This window comes from Protopterus annectens, chromosome 10.part0 (assembly GCF_019279795.1).
Source record: "Protopterus annectens isolate FY-2018-M chromosome 10.part0, PAN1.0, whole genome shotgun sequence".
Lineage (NCBI taxonomy): Eukaryota > Metazoa > Chordata > Ceratodontiformes > Protopteridae > Protopterus > Protopterus annectens.
The window spans coordinates 23,747,194-23,773,518 of record NC_056744.1 but is presented as its reverse complement, the minus strand read 5'-3'; the positions used below and the strand labels follow the sequence as shown (position 1 = coordinate 23,773,518).

Sequence of the window (26,325 nt, the reverse complement as noted above, 5' to 3'; positions counted from 1 at the left end):
GGTTGTGATGTGGTTTTGATTTACCCAGAGAACCAGCCCTTCAGGTACAGCCCTGTGGTGACAGTGACAAATACTTATGGCACCTAACAGAGAAAAGGTCTGTGCTGGGCTAGCATAAGGGGAGACAGGTAAGGCTTTAAAATATACTCTTCATCAGAAATTTTCAAGCATGCATTTTAGCTAGTAAGTCATGTGCTTGGAGACCTATTAGGTCTGGTAGTCTTTCTGTCTATGACTAGACCACTGTGCATAGTCTCCATACTTCAAGGCCATGTAGCAACAGTCCCTTAGACCACACAGTCACATGTTCATTAATCCACATAGCACCTTCAAACTGTTCTGTGTATCCTTTCATCATGCACTGCTGGGATTTTTTTCATCCAAATCTTGCACATGGATTTTTAATTTCTGGATGATTAAATGCTACTTTATTTATTTATTGTTTTGTGTTTTTAGGATGTCTCCTTTGATGTGAAAGAAACAGAAGTCATTTGCACTGACAAATCATCCTCTAAGGTAAAACATTGTTACAACAGATGCATAATGCATGGTTATGCCCATTGTTTTTATTTTAGGTTGTGAACTGTGCGGAGTGTTTAGTCTACCCTGTACAGACAAATGAGGAAGTTCACCAGCTCTAACTGGTGTGGGTCTTGCAAGTAACTAAGAAATCAACAAATGAAACAAGCACTCTCACCACAGCAAGTAGTATATTCATTATGGGCAACTTTAGAAACTTCATCAGATAAGCACACAATTCAGTTGTTTTACTGAATATTATACAGAACGTTATTTGAAAAATAGATGGAGCACTTACAAAACCGTGGTGTACTTATTAAATGTACTTGATATTCAGTCAGCTATTAAATAAATAAGTAAACACTTTGATTAATTCTCCATAGACACATATCTTAGATTAACCTTTCATGGATAGTTAAACCATATCACCCACGTTTAACTACTTGGTAGCAGACTGACTTCATCTGTTTGTTTTTTACTATGGCTTGAATGCACTTTATTTCAAAAGAGTAAGTTAATCCATGTCTAACCAACCTTCCTAATCTAAACATCTTTGATTTTTCTCATTTACTAGTAATATTCTGAATGCCAATCCCACATTGCAGTGCCTACAGAACCAAAAAACATGCATCACATTGTACCTTAATGACATGGTAGTTGTTTATTAGACTGTCGAGCATTCATAATATCAAACGTGCATGATGCTGGTAGAACTGATCGCAGAACTGTTTTTTTCGACCATGCTGACATCACTGTGGGGGAAGTTGCGGAGCAGCAGAGTGGGAATTTGCCCTTACCCCTGCTTTTGTGCAGTCTCTGTGCAATCTGTGTGCAATCTCAGAGCTGATATATATAATTAGCAGAGGATGTGAGTTACAGGGGGCTTGCAAAAAATATTAGTTGCTGTTTTTTTTTCAGTATTTTGTTGTTTGTTCTTTTCGGATGTAGTTTTTACAGTTCACTGTTTAGGTACGTCAGTACTGTAAAGTACATCCTTTGACATATAGAACTTAGAAGGCACAACCAGTTCCATGCACTTTGTAGGGATCTGTCAATATGTTGTTTTTATTTTATAGGTATTACATCCATTTCTTTCCATATCAGGCCTAAGCATTGTGCATGGTAAACATTGGCTCTAGGTCATTTGCTGACATTGACTAATGTTGACTGGCAGTCCTGACTCATGTAAAAATGGGAAAAAAGTGAATGACAATGACAATATCAATTTCTTTGTCATCTGTTAAATGCCACATTTTCCTTTGTCCTAGCTCATAACAGCATTGAAGCAAGCTTGCTTTTCTTGCAGCTTTTCATAATTAAGGTGGCACATCCTAATTATTGCTGTAAATTCTGAAATCTAAAGATGTCCCAATGGTGGACTATAGAAAACAAAAGCGGTAAATTTAAAGTGGTTGCATATGCTATGTATCACAGGATGCCATTATGCCATTTTTTTTTTACCTACTGATTAGCTATCGTAAGTCATAATCAGTCCAAAAATAAATGGTTGTGTGGGCTGTTTTGTAATAAGGGCTTAAAGCATACCTCCTTTTGGTATTTATTCAAAAGCTTTAGCCAAGTCCAAGAAGATGGCAAGTGTTGAAAGATTTTTGTCCATAGCCAAACTGGTACTAAGAATTTGGCCAATGAATAACTTACCATTAGTCTGTGCTAGTATAAATCAAATCCATGAGAGTGCATAGCCAGACTGCCAAGTCAGTATATAAGGCATCATTTGTAGGTTAGACTGTTTTGCTGTTTAAGTTAATGAGTTGATAATTGCCTGTCTGTGTATCCATAACCCCCTTGGATTAGGATAGCTTTACTCCATTTTCAAGATTTTGAGTGACAGTTTGAGAACTTGGTCAGTACCTATACATACATACATATATATATATATATATATATATATATATATATATATATATATATATATATATCTATATATATATACACACACACACACATATATATATATATATATATATATATATATATATATATATATATATATATATAGATATATATATATATATATATATATACACACATACATATATATATATATATATATATATATAGATATATATACACACACACACACATATATATATATATATATATATATATATATATATATATATATATATATATATATACACACCCCACTGCTTATGAGACTAAATTTCCACTGACATGGTTTGATAGGGTAAGTAGTCTTTCTTCATGCTGTATTGAACAGTAACATGGTTGTATTTTTTTTTTCTGTAACATGGTTGTATTTTTTTTTTTCTGAACACCTAATGAAAACAATTTGTTATGTTTGGGGGTTATCATAAGATCTGAAGTAGTTACTTCATTTGATCTGCAACCTGTGGGTAGTCGGATCCGACCTCGGATCCGAACCGGCAGCTTTCCAAGCTTCAAGATCCGAGCTCCTAGCTCCTCCCCCCTACCCATAATCCCTTACTACCAACCACATTACCTCAGATCGGTTTTTGCCGCGGCTAAAGACAGTTGCTTCTTAGTGAAGAGCTCCTGGCCTGGTGAGATTGTTCCTTTTCTATAGCTATTTCTAGTTTAAATTGTGTGTGTGTGTGTTGTTTTAGTGTCAAATCCTTCAAAACCCACTTAAAAAAAAAAAAAAAAAACTCTTTTTTCCTTGGTTTAAATTTGTCTCTCCCCCTCCCCCTTAGTGTTTGTGTGTGTGTGTGTGAGAGAATTTATGGCTGAGTCTAAGGCTATATTTTCAAAATGTACTGAGTGTGGCCACAAGCTTTCCCCAGCTGATGGCCACACTCAGTGCGTTTTATGTCTGAGGGTAGCACATTTGTCGGAGGCCTGCCAGATTTGTGCGGCCTTCAACCCTCGGGCACTTAGGGACAGGAAGAACAAGCTGATCCTGGCGGGAAAACTCCCTCAGGAATCAGCTTCTTCTTCCTCTCCCAGCCGGGTTCAAGCTACTCCTGTAGCTTCGGCGCCGGCTACTCCCTTAGCTGTACCCGGGACTCAACCTCCCTTATCGGGTACTAGCTCTGTGGAGTCTGGTTCTTCTTCCCACAGGGAGAAGAATAAACATAGAGAGAGAGGGCCATACTTCAAAGAGGCGGGCCGAGTCTCATCCCTCAGCTCCGCCTGAAAAGATTTTGAAGTCCCCTGAGAGGGTCTCCGGATCCTTGTCCTCTCGGCTCCGTTCACTTTCCTTTTCTCCGGAGCCGGAGGAGGAGGATAGGTCTCCCTCGAGGTCTTCGAGGAGGCCCTCCCGGCCTGCCTCGACTACCTCCTCGTGGTCGACTAGAAGCATCTCCGAAGCAGACATGGATCGGATGATGCAAAGATTTTTACAGACCCAGATGCAGATGGGGATGCTCTTGCCTCCCCCCCCCCCCCGGGAGGGAGTGCAGCCCCCATTTTTGCCCCGATCGCTCCTTCTCCGACCCGTTATCAGGTCTCGGAGTTGTCGGATCCAGGCCCTTTCGGATCCGGGGATACATCGGCGCCGACAGGGATAGTGTCTTCGCCGACTATACCTTCGAGCTTGTCGGATCCAAGCTCTCGGGGCCGAGGGTTGAGCATCAGATCTGAGGGGGTGGTTGTGTCTTCGGCGCCGATTGGGGAGGAGCACACCACTACCTCGGATCCGATTGCTTCGGCTTTGACCCCGATCCTATCCTCGGAGCCGAGGAGGTTGCTTTCTCAGGCTGGTGACAGTGAATCTCCCTCGGCTTTTGAGGTGGTGGAGAGGGTACTGTCGAGGTCATCCAGGTCCCTGACCGGGCCTTCGGATCCACCCGTGCCCCCACTGTATCAGGGTCTGTCTTCGATCATCCATCCATCTGGACAGCCTGCCCAAAGCCTCCAGTTAGTTCCTAGGGAGGAACACCACCCGGTGGACGAGCCCTCTTCGGACAGCCCCGCCGAAGAGGTGCCTCGGAAGCACCAGTGCAAAAGGAGGCACCTGCACACCCCCAAGTCCATTACCATGGATACGGATTTGGATGATACGGAGGGTTCCCCAAGGTCACCCCCTGAAGATGTCTCATTTGGAGACATCATGGAAATGTTGCGTATAAGAGTGGGGTGGTCTGCCCAAAAGCCCTCCCTGGACGAGTCCGTATTTCTGGAGGCTTTTGAGGCAGGCCCATCTACCTCCTGGGTGTCCCCCCCAGCTGACCCCTTGGTGGACCTAATTACCACCAGGGCTTGGAAGGAGCCCGACACCATGGAGCCTATCCCTAGATGCCCAGATAAGATCCTCAGCCCTCCTTCTGATAGACCTTCTTGGTCCAAAGGCGTGCCGGTTGATGCTATGTTGGTGGCGGCGGCCACTAAGAAAGAACTTGCCCAAGAAAGTTCTTCGGTCCATCCGCCGGACAAGGAGTCCCGGGCTTTGGACCGTATTGGGAAGTGGATGTTTGCTTCAGTGACCTTTGCCATAAGGTCGCTGAACTACATGGCACACACTATCAGGCTACAGCGTGACTTAAAGAATACGCTGCAGCCCCTCCGGAGTCCATGTCGGTCCCAGACAAAAAGGTTTTTGAGACTCGAATGGCCAAAGTCCATATCAAATACATCTATGCGGCTTCTTTCCCATGCCACGGAAGGAGCCGCTAGAGCTAGCGGAGCGGGAGTAGTCTTGCGATGGCACTCCTGGCTCCGCCTTTGCAACTTCACGGATCGCTTTAAGGCGTCCTTCGCGAACACCCCTTACGATGGTTCGGCCTTATTTGGCTCATCAGTTCGCAACATGCTAGTCCAAAGCGAAAAGGATGGGAAGACGCTGTCGGAGTCCGCTTCTCTAACCCCCAAAGATCCTTCTCCAGGAATCAGAGGGGGCAAAAGAAGCTGTGGTTCCGTAAATCTCAGCAATCCCGTCCTGTTGCGGACAACTCATCCTCTAGAGTCAGAGGAGGACAAGGTGGACGCCGGCCCAGAGGCAGAGGGGGCCCGCGTAACTTCGGGTCTAGAGAACCTTTCTCGGACGGACCCGCACAACAGCCCTGAGGGCTTGCCCGACTGTCCCTCTCTGGAGGCAGTTGGGGGGCAATTATCGGAGCACCTGTCAAATTGGGAGTCCATTACAAACGATCGATGGGTGCTCTGGATAATATCCAGAGGTAACACGATACCGTTCTCGCACACCCCCCCCAAACCCAAACATCTCCTCGATGTTCCACCCCATCAAAGGGAGTCTGCAACTCAAGAAATTTCGGAGTTGCTAAGAAAAAGAGCCATCCAGCCCGTCCCCCCAGATCAGTCTGGATTGGGTTATTACTCCAGGTTCTTCTTGGTGCCAAAGAAAACGGGGGACCTCAGACCCATCCTAGACCTTTCGTCCCTGAACCTGTTCATACCCAAGGAAAAGTTCCGGATGGTCACCCTCCAATCTATTCTCCCCCTTCTGCAGGAGAATGACTGGATGTGCTCGTTGGACCTCAAAGATGTGTACTACCATATACTAATGGACAGACGATCCAGGAGGTTCCTCCGCTTCTGGCTAGGAGCCAGTCATTATCAGTTCAGGGTTCTTCCTTTTGGCCTAACCTCAGCCCCCACAGTGTTTACCAAAGTCATGGCAGTGGTTGCAGCCCACCTGAGACTCCAGGGCATTCAGGTGTTCCCTTACTTGGACGACTGGCTCCTCACCACCCCCAACAAGCATCTACTGGTTACTGCGAGAGATTACGCCCTATCTCTGTTTGGTCATTTGGGCATTTCAGTGAATCTAAAGAAATCCTGCCTGTGCCCCACTCAAGCCCTAGAATTCATAGGGGCCAGGTTGGATACTCAAATCTGCAGAGTGGTTCTGACATCGGTCAGGCTAAACAGTTTGTCTCGCCAAGTCTTGGACATTCTTTGGAGCCCCGCTCCTCCAGCAGAATTAGTCCTGAGGGCGTTAGGGTCTATGTCGGCAGCGATCGGCCTTTCTCTCCATGCCCGTCTGCGAATGCGAGTGTTACAATGGACTCTCCAGGTCCAATGGTCACTATCGGTCCATCCCTTGGACATGCCGATTCCTCTGAGCAGGGCATGCAGGGACTCCCTACTTTGGTGGTTACAGGCTCAGGAACTCAAAAAAGGGAGACCCTTTGTGATTCCCCCAGTCAAAGCCACGTTGACCACGGACGCTTCCTGCCTCGGGTGGGGCAGGCATTACGCAGGCAAGTCCGTCCAAGGCACGTGGACTTCTCTAGAGACTGCATTGCATATCAACGTCCTAGAGATGAGGGCAGTGCTGTTGGTGTTGCAAGCTCTCCATCACCTTCTACCTCTGGGGACTATTGCAATCCAGACGGACAACATGTCCGTTGTCTGGTATATAAACAAACAGGGAGGGACCAGGTCTTACCCCCTGTGTCGAGAAGCCATGAGAGTGTGGGAATGGGCTATTTCCACCAACCGCTTTCTGATAGCAACGCACATTCCAGGGCGGTCAAACATATTAGCGGACAACTTAAGTCGGGTATTTTTCAGCCCTTACGAGTGGTCTCTGAATCCCTCTGTCGCGAAGCAGATATTCCTCAAATGGGGTCAACCTCGCTGCGACCTTTTTGCCTCTCTCCTAAACTCAAAATGCAGCAATTACTTCGCGATAGTTCCCCCCAGAGGGGAGTCCCCCAGGGACGCTCTGGTTCATGCTTGGCCGCCCGGTCTCCTTTATGCGTATCCTCCTCTTCCTCTGATGACCAAATTCATCAAGAAAGCCTGTCTGTTGGGGAGCAGAGTGATTCTCATTGCCCCATTCTGGCCTCGACAAGTCTGGTTCCCCTTTCTGCTGTCTCACAGTGTGGCCCCCCCATGGATTCTGGATCCCAGACCAGACCTAATCTCGCATCCGACGAGATGCCACACTCCGAGCCTGGTCAACCTCAGGCTCACGGCCTGGTTGATCCAGTTCCGTTAATGGCAAGGACTCCCGGTATCTCGTCCCCGGCTAAGGCCATTCTGGTGGCTGATCATAAGCCATCCACCAGAAAGCTCTACAACAGTAAATGGAAACGCTTTTCCATCTGGGCAAAGGATAAGGAATTAGATCCCTTTACGGTTCCTATTCCCACTATCCTGGACTTCTTATCCCTCCTTTTTAGGCAGGGAGCTAGTGCGTCCACCATTAAAGTCCAACTTGCAGCCATCTCTCATTATCATGTGGGGGATGGCGTAAATTCTTTGGCATCAGAAAAGATATGCAAAGCTTTCTTAAAAGGTGTGTTTCTATTAAAGCCTCCCATTAAGCCGGCTATGCCTCCATGGGATCTTACCTTGGTCTTACAAGCATTAACAGGACCACCTTTCGAACCGGCGGCCTCAGTGCCTTTAAAATTCTTATCTTGGAAAACGGCCTTCTTGGTTGCTATTACCTCAGCCAAGCGGGTATCAGAGTTGCAAGCCTTGTGCGTTAAGTATCCATACCTTATTTTTCACAAAGATAGGGTGGCCCTCAGGACTAATCCTTCTTTTCTACCTAAGGTAGCCACAGAGACTAACATTAATCAATCTATTAACCTTCCTGTTTTCTTCCCGAGTTTCCAAAACAAAGGTTAATACATATTGCACAAATTGGATGTGCACAGACAACTACGTTTTTACTTGCATAGGACTAAAGATTTTCGCAAGTCAGACCAGTTGTTTATTTCTTATGCTAAGTCAGCCATGGGCAAACCAATTTCTAAGGTGACAGTGGCAAATTGGATCTCTCAATGTATTAGACAAGCATACATTTCAGCTGGGAAGCCAGCTCCGGTTGCCGTTCAGGCGCATTCTACTAGATCTGTGGCTACCTCAACAGCTTTTTGGTCCAGAGTTCCAGTAGACGATATTTGTTCAGCAGCTACCTGGTCTTCTTCCCATACATTCATTTCTCATTACAAGCTGGACATGATCTCCAGAAGTAGGGCTTCCTTTGGCTCCGCGGTGCTTCGGAATATCCTTCCGTAGGGACCACCCAGGGCCTTTAGGTAAGCTGGGGACTCTGTCCCACAGGTTGCAGATCAAATGAAGTAACTACTTCAGATAAAGAAGTTATGTACTCACCATAACGTTCCATCTGAGTAGATACTTCATTTGTCTGCAACCGACCCCCCCTGCCATCCCCCGAACCTCGGTAAGGTATTGTTCTTTGGAGAATTTCTTCTCCGTCTTTAGCCTATAGGGCAAAATAACCAATCTGAGGTAATGTGGTTGGTAGTAAGGGATTATGGGTAGGGGGAGGAGCTAGGAGCTCGGATCTTGAAGCTTGGAAAGCTGCCGTTTCGGATCCGACTACCCACAGGTTGCAGACAAATGAAGTATCTACTCAGATGGAACGTTATGGTGAGTACATAACTTCTTTATTCCATCAGTAGTGAAAATATACATTGTTTTATTGATATGATTTAAAAGTCTTTTTAATGTTTTTTATTACTTTCTGTATTTAATGTTGTTGAACCCCTCCTGTAAATTTTGGGAGGTCTACCATTTGACAAAAAAAATCTCTCAGTGAATGTTGTCACTCCCCCCAGTATCCTCTCCATGACTGTAATGGTCACAGAGTTTTACATCTGTTTAGTGTACTATGAGACTGTAATGAGAGCAAGCAGTTTGTCTTTTCCCAAAAACAGTGCAACCATAGAGTTGGTATAGTTAAGTAAAGTAGGTGTGGGGGGAGGACCTTTGCAAAAAAGCTTTTTAGTGTTGTCATTCGTAGATTATGTGTGTGTGCTTCTTGCCAAGTTTACATAGTCAAGTTAGCTGTTAGCAGGTTGTGTGTCGACCTCTCATAAGGAAGCCTTACAGCTTACTGAGCTTTCTGTTTTTGTGGAACGTTGTAATTTTATTTTACCACCAGGGTGCTCATTGACGTTCTGCTGTTAACCCTCACCCTCCTTAGGTCTGTGTTGGTGCTGCTGTCTTGGTGCCAATCTTTAGGCACGTCTGTCACCTGAGACATGTTGCTGCACCTAGTACTAGTTCAGGCTATCCAGTTAGTTGGTGCTGTATAATCTCAGAGGTTCATAGATTCTTGGGTTGGGTGAACAAGTTCAAGGCCTGTTGGCTGTTGTGCACCTTGATGTCCTGAACTGCATGTTAGAACTTGTGGGTGCCCATGTAGTCATCCAGTTCCTTCTTGAAAGTATGACTTGATAGGCTGAGTTTAATCAAGAGGAAGAATTTATTCTATTGTTGTAGAAATCTTTCAGATATGAAACTGACACTTTTTCACAGCATGGTTGATAATAATTTGTCCTCCATTGTATGTGCTGTGTATTTGAAACTTCAGAACTACTGTACTATGTTTCTGAAATGTCTCCTTTATATGTGTGTGGTATATTTGAAACTTTTAAACTACTGGACTATGTTCCTGAAACTTTTAAAACTACTTTATGTATATATCACATTTCTGTGTTTTGCAGCTTTTCTCCTCAGTCTTGCACTGGGAATGCCCAACATGTGCCCATTTGGATATTCTCAGTAAACGAATGCTAATAAATAAATAAGTAAAGCTGAAGAGAGGCTGAGTGTTCTATTATGCTCAGGTCATGGTGGGAGTTATTATAAACAAAACATTTCAAGTAGTAAATGGTGCTGGATTAGGTCATGGGGAGGGAGGTTCCCCCATGTCTTTCTGAATAAGTTCTGAGATTTTTCTTTCAATAATGTTGCACAATGTCCTTGTGAGACTGATTGGTCTGCAAATACTGGGGTCTATGTAAGAGCCTGTCTTGTGGATTGGGATCACAGCTTGTTTCTAGATGTCAGGCCCATGGTCAGTTTTTATTACTTTATTAATAATGAGTGTGTAAGGGGAGTTTACTAGTCTGTTTTTGATTTCACAAATTAGGCTTCTTGGTATTTCATCTGACCCCATAAAACTGATGTTTCTGACTTTACTAGGGATAGACGTGACCATTTTGGATGTACTTTCATACTTTCACTGTGGATCTTGTTGCAGGAAAGAATAGTGGATGGAGTAACTCTTGTGACATAAGATGTACTTCAAATCTGTATGTCAGTGTGCTAACTTTATCTGCTGGCTATGTTATGATGACACCTTTATGTTCTAGCAAAACACATTTTTGTTTCTTCCCCTTTATATTTCATATTTGGTTGTAAAAGACCTTACTATTATCACCTATCATAATGGCAAGTTTTAGTTTTAATGAAGCTTTACTTTCTCTTACCTGCCTGCTGACCATAGATTTCTCTGCCAGCCATCAGTCCCCTACAATCCGTTGGGTGAGAGCCTGTTTGGCTATTGTATCCAAGGGGCTGGCATGCAGCTGGCCTTGTGACTAACATCCAAGTCTGTGTGTTATGTATCTGTGTGATCCCCAGTATCCACTGAGGATTCTATCATTGAGCTTATGACTGGAAGCACACCCATCCACCCTCTGAGAAGAGGTGAGCAGGGTTCAGCAGTGTCATTCCTTTCCACACCCACACAATTTCCAACAGATGCCAGAGCTGCTAGTGGGATTTGACTTCCCTGAGTGTCAATATGGGCTTTATCACTCTCTCTCCACCAGTAGAGCTGGCTAAGTCGTACTTCTCTTCATTGTTTAATGATTTTTTTTTATCAATAGAATTGACCTTAGCCTTGTTGCTTTGGGCTGGGTAAAGGCTTTGTACACTCTTTACTTTTGGTTTAATAATTTTTTGATTTTGTAACTCCACTATTTAGGCCTATTTATTTTCCATTATATTTACACTTCGTGTAGATGAATATATCAATTCTGTTACTTAAAATGTTGCAGAAGGCCATGAATGATTCACTCACAGTATTGAGAGTCTTAATATTTATTTTCATTTAAAATGATATAAAATGATTGTTTATGGTACCCTTAAAATTACTTGAAGATTGTACAATTTTTTTATTAGGTAAACTTTGGTGTAAATAAGGAATATCACTGCTTTGTGCTCAGAGTGAAAAGGTGGTAGGGCAACACTTAGCTTATCACACTCCAGAGGGATGCTTGTCTGGATGGTATCTAATAAGCTTTTTCCCTTGTTGACATTTTTATAATTTGTTCAAAATTGCTATAATTTATGAAGTCGACTAGTTTTATGCCTAGTTATAGTTTAAGGAATAGTTGTCCTCAGTCAGTGAAGGGATAGTTGGGTCATTGATTAGAAAAGTATTTCCCATCATAGGAAGGGTTATAAGAATATGAAGGAAGTGGCATGTTCTTGAGGTGTTGTGAAAGGGGATAACAAGGTACAAAACTGTAGTTTGTAGCATTTATTTTAATGTGGGTGTGGAGTACTGTGCATCCTCAATTTGTTTCTATAACATTTCTATTGAAGGATTGACTTACAAAAGTGAATACACCATCTCTTTCATCAGTGGGTCGGGCTGGGTAGAAAGAGCTGTAGCCAGGTATTTGTGTAATGTAGGATGGAACTCTGAACTATGCATTTGTGAGAGCAGATACTCTTATTCTCTCAAAGGTAAGGTAAGTTTTTAGGCAGCTTATAGGTTGTAGGCTAGCAACCACTAGGGCCCTTACAAGCCTAGCTCCACACCTCAAATCATTTGGGTCCTGAGTATCATGAGCATCTATTGGAGCGTATGTTAGTATGGAGGTAACTAAGGATTTGTAAGGGAGTTGTTAGTTAAGTCAATACTTTTCTTATTGATGGCCTCTGCCCATAAGGATCATGGGGGCCAGACTGGGGGGAGGGGGTAAAGTTACAATTTCTCATCAAATTTTCATGGTATTGTTTGAATAGGTTCAGGGATGAACTTTGTTTTACACGGATGGGGAGCCTACTCCATAGTGCAGGGATCCTTTGGGACACATATCTGTCTCTCCTGCACATTATGTTTATATCACAAGTGAAGTTCAGATCCATGGATCTAGAGTTTCTGGTGCTGTTTGTTTTGAGCATGTGCAGCAGGTCCATTAAAGCTGGGTCTGAGGAAGCCCTGTAAGTCAGGCAAAAATCGCCTTTCAGCAGCCTATAGGAGACTGAATACAGAGACAGAGCCTTTATGCGATCAATGTAGGACAGGGTATTCATGCCTTGAATTCTCCTGTTGAGAAGCCTTTGTGGGCTTTCCAGCAGTTGCAAGAGTCTGGTTAGATACATGCCAAAGGGAGCATTGTATTCAATGATAGGTGTGATAAGGGCCGAGTAGAGTGGCACTGTGACTTTCTTGAACCTGGATGCTATACCCTTACTTATAAGATGGGTGACATAGAATGATTTTCTTACCATCTTAGCTACTGTTGGTCAAAGGTCAGCTTGTTGCCTACATACATTCCTAGATCCCTTACTACTGGATTGATCTTAGGAGTGTTTTATCGATGGAGTAATTAATGTGGGTTGACAGTTTCCCAGAGGGCATTGTAATTTATTTTTTGGTGTTGAGTTTTAGGCCATGGGTTTGGCAGCAGACATTTGTCTATGTTAAACCCTGTTGCAAGATGTCAGTGTCTTGGGGAGAATCTGTAATAGTTCCCAGTTTACAGTCATCTATGAACTTGAGGCCAGAGGCCTTGAACAAGATGTAGATACCTAACAGGAGCAGGCCCAGCACAGAACTGTGGGCTACTCCACTAGTGACTGGTCTCTTGGTGGAGGTGGTCTTACTGATCCTGACTTCGAGTCCTGTCTGTGAGCCAGCGAGCAATCCAGTGGGTTATGTAGGCATTTATGCCTAACTCTGAGAGCTTGTCAACAATGCCTGAGTGGGGTATTGTATCAAATACATTGGCTAGGTTAAGATATGCAGTATCAACTGTTTTACCCTCGTCCGTCACCTTGGTGACCCTCTCAAAGATGTCTACTAGGTTATATATGCATGACCGTCCCTTAACAAAGCCATATTGGGATGGATCTAGTGTATGCATGTTGCCAATGTTTTTGTTTACCATTTCCACATAATTCTTACTATGACTTTGCATATTAGGCTTGTTAGATTGATGGGTCTGTAATTCCCTGGGTCGGTTTATGGTCTGCCCTGGTGGAGGGGAATGACATGCTGCAGTCCTCCATTCACTTGAAATGAAGCCTGTTTCAAGGCTGTACTTGAAGTGTGCCTCTAGTGGTCCTGATAGGTCATGTTTTAGACTATTTAGGAGGCAAAAGGGGGTGCTGTGTGGACCCAGGAGGGGCAATGTTCTTGGCTTTAGTGTTGCCAGCACCTGATCCCAGCTAATATTTGGGGCTAGTATGTTGGAGGTTATTTCACCTGGTGGAGCTGAGAGGGACTGGGGAGTGAAGTTTGAGCTGAATTTGTTAGTGAGTAGATTTGCTATGTCACCCTGATCCATGAAGGTGGTACTGTTCACCACCAGTTCAGCACACTGCTGTGAGTTACCTTTAAAGTTCCAGATATGGCTGAAGAAGGCCTTATGATTGTCCTTAGCCTGCAAGGATATACTGACCTAATAGCTGGATTTGTTGGGCTTAATTAGACATCTTAGTTTCTTGTGTATTTGCATAAGAGAGTTCTTGTTTTTAAGGGAGTTGCTCTTCCTGATTTTAGCCATGAGTTTTCTTCTTTTATTATATGTCTTATTTGGGTGAGGATTCCACCACTGGAGTTTGTTTTTAGTGTTTGTTTTGGGTTTATTTCCAGTAGGTATGACAGCCTGTCTGCAGCCATTCATGTTTGTATAGGACTGTGAATAATTCTGCATAGGTAGCTGTGGTGTCAGGGTTAGGTTGAGGCTTGAATTTTAACATATTGTCACAATAGGATGTAGCTTGCCTTAGAATAGTTTCAGTTACTGGCTTTATCTAGGTTTTCCATGTTGAGTTTTTTTTTTCCATAATAAATCTTTATTGTTATATTATTTTCATACACAAGTAAAAACAAACACAAAATTTTAAAAGAAAAAATACAAAACAAAAGACTACTAACTAATATCACTATCACACCAAACAAATATACAATATTTACAAGAATGCTTCCATGTAAACATTAAGAATAGAGAAAAAACAAAAAGTAGTTAATAACATTTCTAGTAATATACAGTTTCAAAGGAGACTGTAAGAACTGGAATAAATGTCTTTATCTTTTAAATTACCTGGTGTTCTGGGCAAATGCCAAATATTTCAGTTTCTCCTTTATGTGCCAGATATTTTTGTACCTTTCAGAATAATCCAACAAGATCTGAATAAGACATAACTGTCTCAACTAAGAGTGCTGATGAAGTGAACCCAGTGGTAGCTAAAGATTCCCCAGACTTCTGTAGCTCTGAAAAATAAATTGCACTGTCCTTTGTAACTCTGAACTCAGAATTGTTCATTTTCTCTGTACTGGCAGAATTAAGACAAACTACTCCGTTTTCTGTAGTTTCTGAACTTTTACAGACTTCTGAATTTCTGAACTACTGGACATTTGACCTAACTTCTATACTCAATTTTCTGAGTATCTCAACTGAACTGACTTCTTACTAGAAAGTATCTATCATAATATTAAAACTCTGTGAAGTTCCTACAAATTCTACTTGCCTCTTTAACCTCAGTTCCCAAGCCTTGTACCATCTAAACAAGTTATGTTTTTGTACCAGATGTTCTGTACACTCTGTTAGCGCACCTCATCATTATCACTGCTTTGGCCTGAAGGTTATTTCACTGAACCCATTGTATCCCTCACCAAAACATTCATTTCTATTGAAACTGCACTTATTGTACTACTGTTTAAAATGTGAAATATAAAATAAAGATGTAGGCCTGCTTTAATATGGTTGTGTTTCTAGGTCCATACAAAGAGAATACTGTATTTATGTAAGATTTATTCTGGCAAAACTATAACGCTGTAACACTGTCCTGTGTTGGTGAGTACCAGATCCAGTACATTTGATCCTCTAATTTGAGAATGCCGTATCTGTTCCCAGGGTGTTTGTGTTAATAAAAGCCCAGTAAGCATTGTGCCTGAGACAGTGTAAGTTTCCCAGTCTATAAAGGGGTGGTTAAAGTCATCCATGAATAGGGCATTTGGTTGAGTGGTGAGCGCCTCTAGTAGGTTTAGGTAAGAGTCGTGAGACTCTAGTGCATATGTGGTTACCTGTAGCTTGCCATGATATGGTGAAGAACCCTATCTATGGTGACTTGCACATGGATGAGCTCCATGGTGTCATCCTGTTTCACCAACCTGAAGGTATATTTGTTGGTTATGTAGCTCAAGACACCTCCACCTTTGTAAACTGTGCTGTTGTTGGTCTAAATGTGTAGAAGGCTATGTAACTTTGCACTGCTGTAGAATTTTCAATGGGTTTAAACCAAGTTTAAACCAAGTCTCAGTCATGGCACAAATGTCTACACTCTCCAGAGTAAGGACAGCTTGAAGGGTGTGGAGTTTTTTTGTTTAGGCTCCTAGAATTGAGCAGTAACACCATACGGCTGCTTGGAGACTTTTTCACTAAGTTGGTAATTTTGTCTTTTTGGCATTGTCTAAAAAGGCTCTAATGTGGTGGATGAAGTTTTAGCCAATATCAGAAAACCTAAAGGGGACAGGTGCAGCCCATCCTTGGCAAAGCAAAGTGGTCTGTTGACTATATCCTCCCATGCTGAAGATATTGGATTCCCCTTGAATGACACCAAAAACTAAGCCGATTATTAAAATCATTTTATGTTCATACTGTGGCATCATCCTTGGTAAAGATAAAATGCTGCTCAGTGCAAGGCTCATACCTATCTGTGACACATATTCTGAGAGATCCATTACGTCTCTTTTCATATAATCCAGTGAGGTATGTCTCAGGTCATTTACACCTACATGGACTGTGATAGAATTATATTGGAACATGGGGTGCAGTGACTTGAGTGCATGGGTAATATTGTGGATCCTGGCTGCAGATAGGCAACTAACCGTTATCCTCACCTTGTCTAACCTGATGAGTGGGATATCTCTGTGTCACACAATGGAGTCCCCAATGATAAGAATGTCTGGTATATTATATGCTTGCCTTGTAGGCTTTGCTCTTGGGAGACCATTGGGTGTAGGCTTATGTGACATCTTAGATATTTCTTTTGGTGTGTGTTTTAGTGATTGCTGAGGAGCAGTGTTACCGTTAGGTGGCTTTGGAAGTCTTTGAGATTTTGAAAGGTTTCTTTTAAGGACCTCAGTGTAAGACAATCTGTGTATGTGACAGATGTAGTGTAGGTGTTCATGACAATCTTGTTTGTATATGACATTGCTGCTTCCAAGGAAGTTGTGTATTTACATCTCTCGCATACAGTGTTATTTTCTTTAATGATTAACTGGCTGTCTATGAACATGAGACAATTGCTACATAACCTTAGGATGCTCAAATCTACTCAGCTGGCCACAGAGACATTTGGAAATTGCATATCCATGTTTTCCAGTCCCGTATTAAGGTTAGCTGTTTAGGATTAAGGATTGAGTTTTAACAGGAGTCTCCTAGGGTAGTTTCTGGGGTTAAGGGCAACATGTTATATAGTGCTAGGATATGGTAGTGTTATTCCATGTGGAAGCTAGCTACTCTAAGCTTAATGCTGGACAGTGCTACAGCATTTAACAGGTTTTGGACCTAATCCTAACTTTATAAGGAAATTTTACTGTCTAGGCATTTGCTACTATACAGGGCACTGATAACCACCACTACTTGGTGGGCAGCTCTATGCAAACTTGCCTAATTTATACCAGAGAAAAAAGCTTGAAAACTAACTCATATGCCCTCTAGGCAATAAACAACAGCACGTTGAGATCCATGTGGTGCTTCCCAACTCGGAAAGACCAGGTAAACACTTTCTTCCACAAGATGGATCCTCTTGGAATTTCTTAATGTAAAAACACAGCAAAAGCAGCTCTCAAGTGCAGATTAAACAACAAACATTTCTTTTTATTTAGGCTATGGACATTGATAAGTTATTCACATCAGCGTTATGTCTGGATTTTAGCTTGGAATGTTCAGTAATTTGACTGTGCCTAAGAAAGGCATGAGGGAATTTCAGTACTTTGACCCCTTTTGAGAAGAGATATAGCCCATCCCTTACAAAGCATGTGCGGTACCCACATATTTACTCTGACTGCTGCAGTGGACCCTTTGCTGCCAGTGGTTGTTGCAGTCATCATCATTATCTGTCTGAGAGAATCCTGAACTGCAGTTTCTGCCCTAATGAACCTTCCCACCAACTGGGGAAGTGCATCCTTTCCTTAGTAAATCCAGATGTGAAACCTGACTATGGATGACTCATTGGAAGAGGGATGGGAAGTGCACATAGGGACATTTATTGCCACTGGCACATGGACCTCCTTGTAGAAAGAATTGCACATCAGTCCGCTCGAGATGAGGGCCCCTCTTTGCCCTCTTCCAACCCTGGAAATTTGGTTGTTGCCTGCATCCTTTGCTGTCGAATTGGACATCCTGTCAGTAGTGTCCTACCTAAAACTGTAGTAAAAATTGAAACCCTGCCATTTTTTTTTGTTCCTCCAGTACACCTACCTGATGGCTCCACTGTCTTAACCTACTTAGCCCATTTGATCTGTTGGGGTAAGATCCAGGCATCACCAAGCAAGTCAAGAATCCTGTGACCCATTCATTCATACGTGGGCAGCCCAGTCAGCTCATTTGTTCCCCTTATGGTGAGATTCTGGTGGTAGGGAGCAGGCCAGCTTCTAGGTCTTACAGAGTGGCCTATAGTCCTTATTATTGGAGCATCCCATTCCCTTTAGCCTCTCAGCTGAGCTCCACTCTGTGCTGCCTGCTGCAGGAAGTGTGCCTCCCTATACTAACTTCCCTTACCAGTGCGATTGCTCAGGGGATATTTGTGCTGGGCAAGCCCATGCTTAGTTGGTATAACAGCCAGTGTTTCCTCTAAGTGTCAACCAAGTGTCAAGCCAGAGCCCCTTCACTTTCCCCAAGATAGGCAAGCCAACAGCAACTGTTCAATTCTATCCCAGTGTTGGAGCTGCTAGTCAAACTCAGGTCATGTTTGAAAACCCTTCCCTTTTTGTATGAACGAGTACTCCAAGTCTGGGATTAGGCAGTGGCATGCAGTTTCTCCTTTATAGTTGTTCGCATCTCAGGCTCTGAAAACTACCTATCAAATTCCCTCTTCTAATTAAACATCTTGTCCCTATCCAGCTCCATTGATGCAGAAAAATTAATCCCTTACTATAACCAAGGTGACCTGGGTTTGATTAGTGGCTTGACCATCTGTTGGAGCTGGCAGAAGATGAAGGGAAGCAAAGCTGGTCAGTGCAGCTCTCTGTGGGGAGAGGGTGCAGGTCATATGTTTAGGACATTCAGCCCCCTGGCAGAGTTCCCAGTGGAGACAGAAGACCACATGGGAGTGCTGACTTTGAGGAGAGCATTGCAGTTTGAAGGGTTACATTGTCTGTGAAAGTGAATGGCATGCCCTTGCAGTTGCCCATTGCATGCCGATCCATGAGGCTGCATACTGAGCATGTACAGTGAGGTTAGGGATTTTAAAATATGCCTGATATCACCACTCTTCAAAGCCTGGCTTTCAGCATGCGGGAAACGAATGAGCAGTAGGGGTTTCAGCTCTCTGGAAATGAATGGGCCTTTTGAAACCAATAGAGAGTGTGACTTGATGGTCAGTGATGTGAGGGGATATGGCAAAACAAAGCCTGTCTTTAGACATCAGGATTAATTCAGAAGATGCAGAAGTTCTGTTTCATTGTTGGTCTCCCCCAGGTAAGCCTTTTCACAGAATGGTAGAATCTTGAACTAGTAAGAAGAGGTCCATCTTTGGTAACCGCTAAGACAGTAGAACCATTTACCGTGCAAGGAGAATAAGGAATGAATTGGATGTCACACAAAACTTCCAACATTTGTTTAAAAATTAAACAAGTTAGAAACATAAAATTAAGTGCTTTTGTCTCTCAGTATAGCGTTTATTAGAAAAACAATATAGGTATGTCATTTCCTTATATACATGAACATACTCACTCAAGACACAGCGACCCTTAAAGAAATAAATTTCAAAGAGAGTAATATAGATAATACATTCACACCAAAAAAATAAATACAATAAAATTGATTATCTAATAAATAAATAATATAAAATAAGTGAAATTTCTTATAAATAATACTTCATTCTTTAAAAACATCAAGTGTCCTTATATAACTATAATTTAGCAGCCCATAACTTGAACACAGGTTGGATCAAAATACTTTCATTAAGCCTTGGGGGTGTCGCAGCATTTAATCTTAGCTGCCAAATAAATCTTTGTATTCTAATAAATTCTCCCATTCACCACCCCAGGGGTTCTTCATTTTTTCCGTGTTCCTGGAGTAAAATTTTGTATATTCTTTGCATATGTCAGCATGCTTAACCAAGGCATTATTAAAGTTATTCTTCCAGATATCGTAATTCTCTTCATAGATTATCTTCCTCAAGGATCTTTCTGTTTTATAAATATAAAAACACAAACATCCTGAACATCTAGCTAAATAATCTTATTCAGCAGAGGCACAATTACCTCTTTTTAAACATACAGTGGAACACAGCTTGTTGAGTACAGTGCTTCCCCTTCCCATCATGTACAGCGCATCTAACACTGTCAAAGTTTTCTTTGCCACGCTAAAAATTAAGCAGGATAAAAGGGATGCAAGCTTTGTTTTGCCTTTTTGGTGAGTTTTGCTAACTTTTGACTTGGTGCTGTGCATAAGTACTACTCATTTGTATTTTCACTTCGGTGTCTCTTTGGCCTTTTGTTTTGAAATTTATGGGTTTGTTAATTTTCATGTCATTAGGTCTGTCTTGAAATGTCCAATAAAACTGTGCATGTGGTTGGGCGGCTCCACCCACTGACAGCCACACTCATTGTCTAATTTGTTTAGAAAAGCCCTATAAAGCTTTTCATTTATTAATTCGGTGCAGAATTTAATCAAGCAATGCAACAGAGATGTTATCAAAAATCTCAAGCTTATTTTCTCTCTTAGGCATTGATTTCTGCAGAAGCAATTTCAAAGTCAAATCTCCAAAAGCACTTTCTGTGTCTTCTGCAGCATTTCATTGAAAGTGTTCAGTCTCTCCTGAAAAGGGATCTAAAACTTTTACCCTTCTAAAGAGTGAGAAGTTAAAGTTTCTGATGTTAATCATCATCTGTTTGTTTGTTCTGATTTCCTGCCAAGGAGTATCTCATATAACTGATTTTGTTTGCAGTTAAAAGCATTCTCTAGAGTCTCTTTGCTCCTTTATCTGTTTAAAACTTTCATTTAGTGGCTCACTGCTGTTTTTCTGCTGTGATGAACATTTCTGTAGTGTTTTCTGCCTAAAATAGTGTAGCTTGTAGCTGTAGTATAGCCCCAGTTCAGATTTGCTGTCTCTGGGTCTGTTTGCTTGCAGTGATTGTTTGTTCTGAGCACATGTCCCAGGCCATCTTGAGTTAGCAGAAGCCTTTCTTTACCAACGTGAGAGGATTGTGTTGCTTGGCTGCTGGTCTAAGGGCTTGGAGTAAGCACTCATTTGTTCTTTTGAGCTTTTTTTAAAGTTGATTCAGGTTGTATCTTCTGGTATTTAAGCCCTAACTTTGAGAAGAGTTTTGTCTATACACACTGAGCTGAGCGGAAGAGGGGCATTGACCACAACTCTGATCTGTGATGTATAACAATAAGTATCCTGTTTTTTTTTTGCTTATTTTTACTAGTTATTAATTATTCTAGACATGTATAACACTTTTTATTGTCTGTTGCATACATTTTACTTTATTTTATTGCTGTAAACTAGTTGGAATGATTGTGCTGAAATTGTCTGCCTTACAGGGCCTGATAAATAAGGTTTTTACTGTCACACTGTTTGTAAAGCTTTTTAGCTAGTTTCACTGTGTGAAAGGTATTAATTGGAAATTTTCACAATTTCTTAATCATCTGTTTGTTTGTTCTGATTTCCTGACAAGGAGTGTGCCGTATAACTGATTTGTTTGCAGTTAAAAGCATTCTCTAGAGTCTCTTTGCACCTTTATCTGTTTAAAACTTTCATTTAGTGGCTCATTGTTGTTTTTCTACTGTGATAAACATTTTTGTAGTGTTTTCTGCCTACAATAGTGTAACTAGTAGCTGTAGTATTCCCCAACCTCACTCCCTGTTGGTGTCTTCTTATACTTGGTGGCTTTGCAGTTGTCCGTCCCTACTGTAAGCTTGATCTGGGACACTCCTGCCAGTCTAGTGTCATTAGCTCATTCTACCTAATACAGATAGAACATTTGAGAAGGCCAACCCGCTTAGTTTCTAAACCTTGAATTATCTTCTGTTCTTCCTTTCTTTTTCCACTTTATATAAAAAAAATCACTGCTAAAATCTACCTTTGCTAGAATCTCCGTGTGTTCTGACGGAGTGTGCTTCTCAAACAATCTGGAACTATAGAGCCGATAAGTATATTTTTTGGCACTTTTTAACTGTTCAGAGTTCTGCACTGTCTTAAGTTTTGCTTGAATGAATTATTTATATATTTGCTGGCATTGTTTTTTGATAATCTAAGTGCCTCCATTTTGATTTTTTCCTAATTTACTGCTTTCTGCACTTGTTTTTAGTCATTCTTTAATTTAATTGCATTTATTTAAACTGTATTTGCTTTAATATTGCTACACACTCAAGTGTGCTAACTTGTACCGCATTTGAATTGTTTTTACTGCTGTTTTAGCTGCTTTTCTGTAAAAAAAAGTTCTAAACTTGTTTCCCACCTTTCCTGTAACTAGTCTGGGCCAGATACAGATTTGCTGTAGCCAGGACTGTTTGTAAGCTTCTGAGCCACCCAAGCCTGTCTGTGTTGGAGGGAAGCCTTCTAGCTTATCAGTGGGAGTGGTGAGGACTAGGTAGCCTATCTACCACAAGAGGAGTGGTTTTTGGCCCAGAAATTGTAGTTTATTGGCTGTTTGGGCAGTTTTTCCATCCCGTTCAACTTTCTGGTTTAAAAGCCTGCATTTGCGCTTGTTTCCCACCTTTCCTGTAACTAGTCTAGTCCAGCTAGAGATTTGCTGTATCCAGGACTGTTTGTAAGCTTGTGAGCCCCCCAAGCATATCTGTGTTGGAGAGAAGTCTTCTAGCTTATCTGTGGGAGTGGTAAGCACTAGGTAGCCTATCTACCACAAGAGGAGTGGTTTGTGGCCCAGAAATTACAGTTTATTGTCTGTTTGGGCAGTTTTTCCATCTCTCTTTCAACTTTCTAGTTTAAAATCCTGCAATTGCCCTTGTTTCTTGCCTTTCCTGTAACTAGTCTAGTCCAGATACAGATTTGCTGTATCCAGGACTGTTTGTATGCTTATGAGTCCCCAAGCCTTTCTGTGTTGTAGGGAAACTTTCTAGCTTATCAGTGGGAGTGGTAAGCACTAGGTAGCCTATCTACCACAAGATGAGTGGTTTCTGGTCCAGAAATTGTAGTTTATTGACCGTCTGGGCAGTTTTTCCATCCCTTTCAACTTTCTGGTTTAAAAGCCCGCGTTTGCGTTTGTTTCCCACCTTTCCTGCAGCTAGTCTAGTCCACATACAGATCTGCTGTATCCAGGACTGTTTGTAAGCTTGTGAGCCCCCCAAGCCTTTCTGTGTTGGAGGGAAGCCTTCTAGCTTATCGGTGGGAGTGGTAAGCAGTAGGTAGGCTATCTACCACAAGAGGAGTGGTTTCTGGCCCATAAATTGCAGTTTATTGGCCATTTGGGCAGTTTTTCCATCCCTTTCAACTTTCTGTTTTAAAAGCCTGTATTTGTGCTTGTTTCCCACCTTTCCTATAATTAGTCTAGTCTAGATACAGATTTGCTGTATCCAGGACTGTTTGTAAAGCTACTGAGCCCCCCCCCCCAGCCTTTCTATGTTGGAGGGAAGCTTTATAACTTATCAGTGGGAGTGGTAAGCACTAGGTAAACTATCTACCACAAGAGGAGTGGTTTCTGGCCCAGAAATTGTAGTTTATTGGCTGTTTGGGCAGCGTTTCCATCCATTTCAACTTTCTGGGTTAAAAGCCCGTGTTTGTTCGGGTTTGTGCTTGTTTAAGCTCCACTCAGTGACGCCGAGCTGAGGTAAACTATCACTGGTGCCAGAAAGTCTGCTCTTCAATTTTTCCCTTAGATCTTGCTAGTTCTTTCTCTCTTGCACTTCAAATAGCCTAATCACCTTGCAATTCAGCAGTTTTTTGTAGCAATTATTATAGCACACCTAACTGCCAAATAGCTCCAGTACTTAGTAGTTATGACCACCCCTCCTGGCATAATTAAAGGGCAGTTCCCTGTGCTTTCTCCTATTAACCTGGTGCACTTGGGCATTCTGGGTAAGTGTAGCAACTGCCTCATGTACACAGACAGCCCTCTCCTCTTATCTCCCAACACTCAGACTTGTGAGAGATGCACTTATATCACCAAACTGAAAGCTATGCACTCTCCAGCCAAGACCACACTAGCTGGTCTAAAGAAGGTCAACACCTGCACCACACCACATGAAACACATAGCCCTCCAAAACATTCACTGTCACAGCTCTCACATAAAAACACAAACCACATACCCACCTTCGCTGAGGCTCTCCGTAGAAATTTACCCAAACAGCAGAGACCTCCAAGACAGAAATGCACTCGACCACCACAACACAGCACAAACCACAGGACACATAGCTCACTTCCACAGTGTGCCCCTCAACCTAAGCCCCTAAGGCTAAACACCTTGCCCAATGCAGTAATCATAGATGATTCGGTAGTGAGACACACAGATGTCCCACTCACTATGTTGAATAAGGAGAAGGTAACAGTCAGCTGTCTTATCAGGTGCTAGAATCCGACACATAACACACACAGTCAGGTCACTCCACAACAAGTACAAGTATGACTCTGTCATTGTCCATGTGGGTGTGAATGACCTGAGATGCACCTCCCTGGACTACATGAAAAGAGACATGGTGGAGCTCTCTGAGTATGTGGCCCAGGCAGGTATGACACTAGGAGCAGTATCCTACCATCACCCAAAATTATACCGCAGTACAAACAAAAAATGATTTACTTCAACAATCTGCTAAATTTCTGGTGTCACTCTAAGGATCCAGTATCTGTCTGCTTGGGATGACATGATTGACAGACCTTGATGCTTTGCCAGAGATGGTCTGCATCTGTCACCCCCTGGGTTTCCTGGTACTGGCTAAGGCTCTTGCCACCCCTATAGTGCCTTTTTAGGCAGTGTACCAGAAACCAAATTACAACTGTAACAGCTATAAATAAATGCAGTCTGAGGGTCATGCTGCTCAATGCTAGAAGTCTAAATCTCAAGATGCACTCTCGAAGCACTCTTCAAAATGTAGAACATCGACATATGTGCTGTAACAGAGACCTGGTTTAAAGCAGCAGAAAGCACCCCTGCGCTACCAGGCTATAACTCATTCCACACCTTTCGCACCAAAACATGGAAAGAAGCTCCAAAGGTGGTGGTGGTGTCTCCATATTCATAAAGGATATGCACACCTCCAGACTAGAAATTTACCCAAACAGCAGAGCATAACGCATCTGAGATACTTCAGGTACAACTAACATTGAGTAATCTGGCGATCCAGGTCATAGCCTGCTGTAGGTCCCCAACCATGTCCCTTGACTCTCACTCCATGTTCCTAAGCACCCTGGAATCTGTCAAGGTCCAACCCAACACTCTCATACTAGGAGACTTCAACTACCCCTCCATCAATTGGGAAAACTACTCAGTCAGCAATACACTGGCCCAACGCTTCCTGGAATTCATCAGTTCCAATGCCCTGCACTAGCTCGTTCTGACCCCTACTAGAGGAAGCAACATCCCTGACCTGGTTATTACTAACATGTGTGACCATTGCTCTACACCAGTAGTCAGTCCCTCCCTGGTCAGATCTGACCATAAGCTAATCACCATGGAAATCCACATCTCATCCCCCCCACCCTCCGCAAAGGTAACCACCTTGAAAAACTTCTCCAACGCTGACTTTGGAGTCCTAAAAACAGAAGTAGCTAACTTCACGGCACCCATGCCAATGGAAAATAGCTACATGACTGCCGAATCATACACCAATGCACTGTACGAGCATGTAAATAAATGCATGGAATTAGCCATATCAAACAGAACCAGGATACTCTCCTTCAAAAAAAGGAAGCCAATCTGGTGGTCCCTAGCCACTAATAAACTCTACAACAGAAGGAAGAAACTGTTTCAGAAAAAGGTGAAATCCCAAGACTAGAAAAACTCCCTTATTAGCCTCAACAAAAAGTTGAGATCCCTCATCAAATCCTCTAAAGCCAGCTATGAAGGCAGAAACGTGGCAGACACTAAAAACAATCACAAAGACTTCTATAGTTATATCAAGAACCTCCATGGCAATACCCAGATTTGCTCTGAGTTACTGCACAATGGTATCTCCTATACTGCGCCAACAGATATTGCCAATATACTGGCTGACAGATTCAGTGCCAACTTTACCCTGTCTCCCCCTTAAAGGACCAATCACAATACCGGAAGAATGCCAGGCACCCAGCATTGCTGCAGCACAGGTTAAAGCTGCATTGTCCAAAGCAAAGAATACAGCTTCCATGGGACCCGATAATATCTCTGGCTGTGTTCTACATGAACTACAAAGCAGACTTGCACCACATCTGTGTGCCCTGTTCAGTCACAGCCTCACCTCAGGCTCTGTCCCTACTGAATGGCGCACTGCTACAGTCATCCCTCTCCATAAAGGGGAGCGACTACAGACCCTGGGAATTATCGCTCCATTAGTCTGATGAGTCTGATATGTAAAGCTATGGAGTGCATCATCATGGACTTGATTATCAAAGATATAGGAAATCTCCAAACTCTGGACCCCACGCAGTTTGGCTTTGTGAAAGGGAGATCATGCCTGCTCAACCTGCTTGACTTCTTTGAGTCAGTCACCAGGGCTGTGGGTGAA

The 26,325-nt window shown here is 42.6% G+C and overlaps 1 protein-coding gene across 2 annotated transcripts in view; it reads left to right on the top strand.

Annotated features, from left to right (window-relative positions):
* LOC122812915 overlaps positions 1-26,325 on the top strand; it is a 739,345-nt gene that overhangs the window by 564,754 nt on the left and 148,266 nt on the right. For both annotated transcript variants that reach the window (XM_044084968.1, XM_044084969.1), the window contains exon 13: positions 457-516. In XM_044084968.1, coding sequence (XP_043940903.1) covers positions 457-516 — 60 coding nt within the window. The remainder of the gene's footprint in view (positions 1-456; positions 517-26,325) is intronic.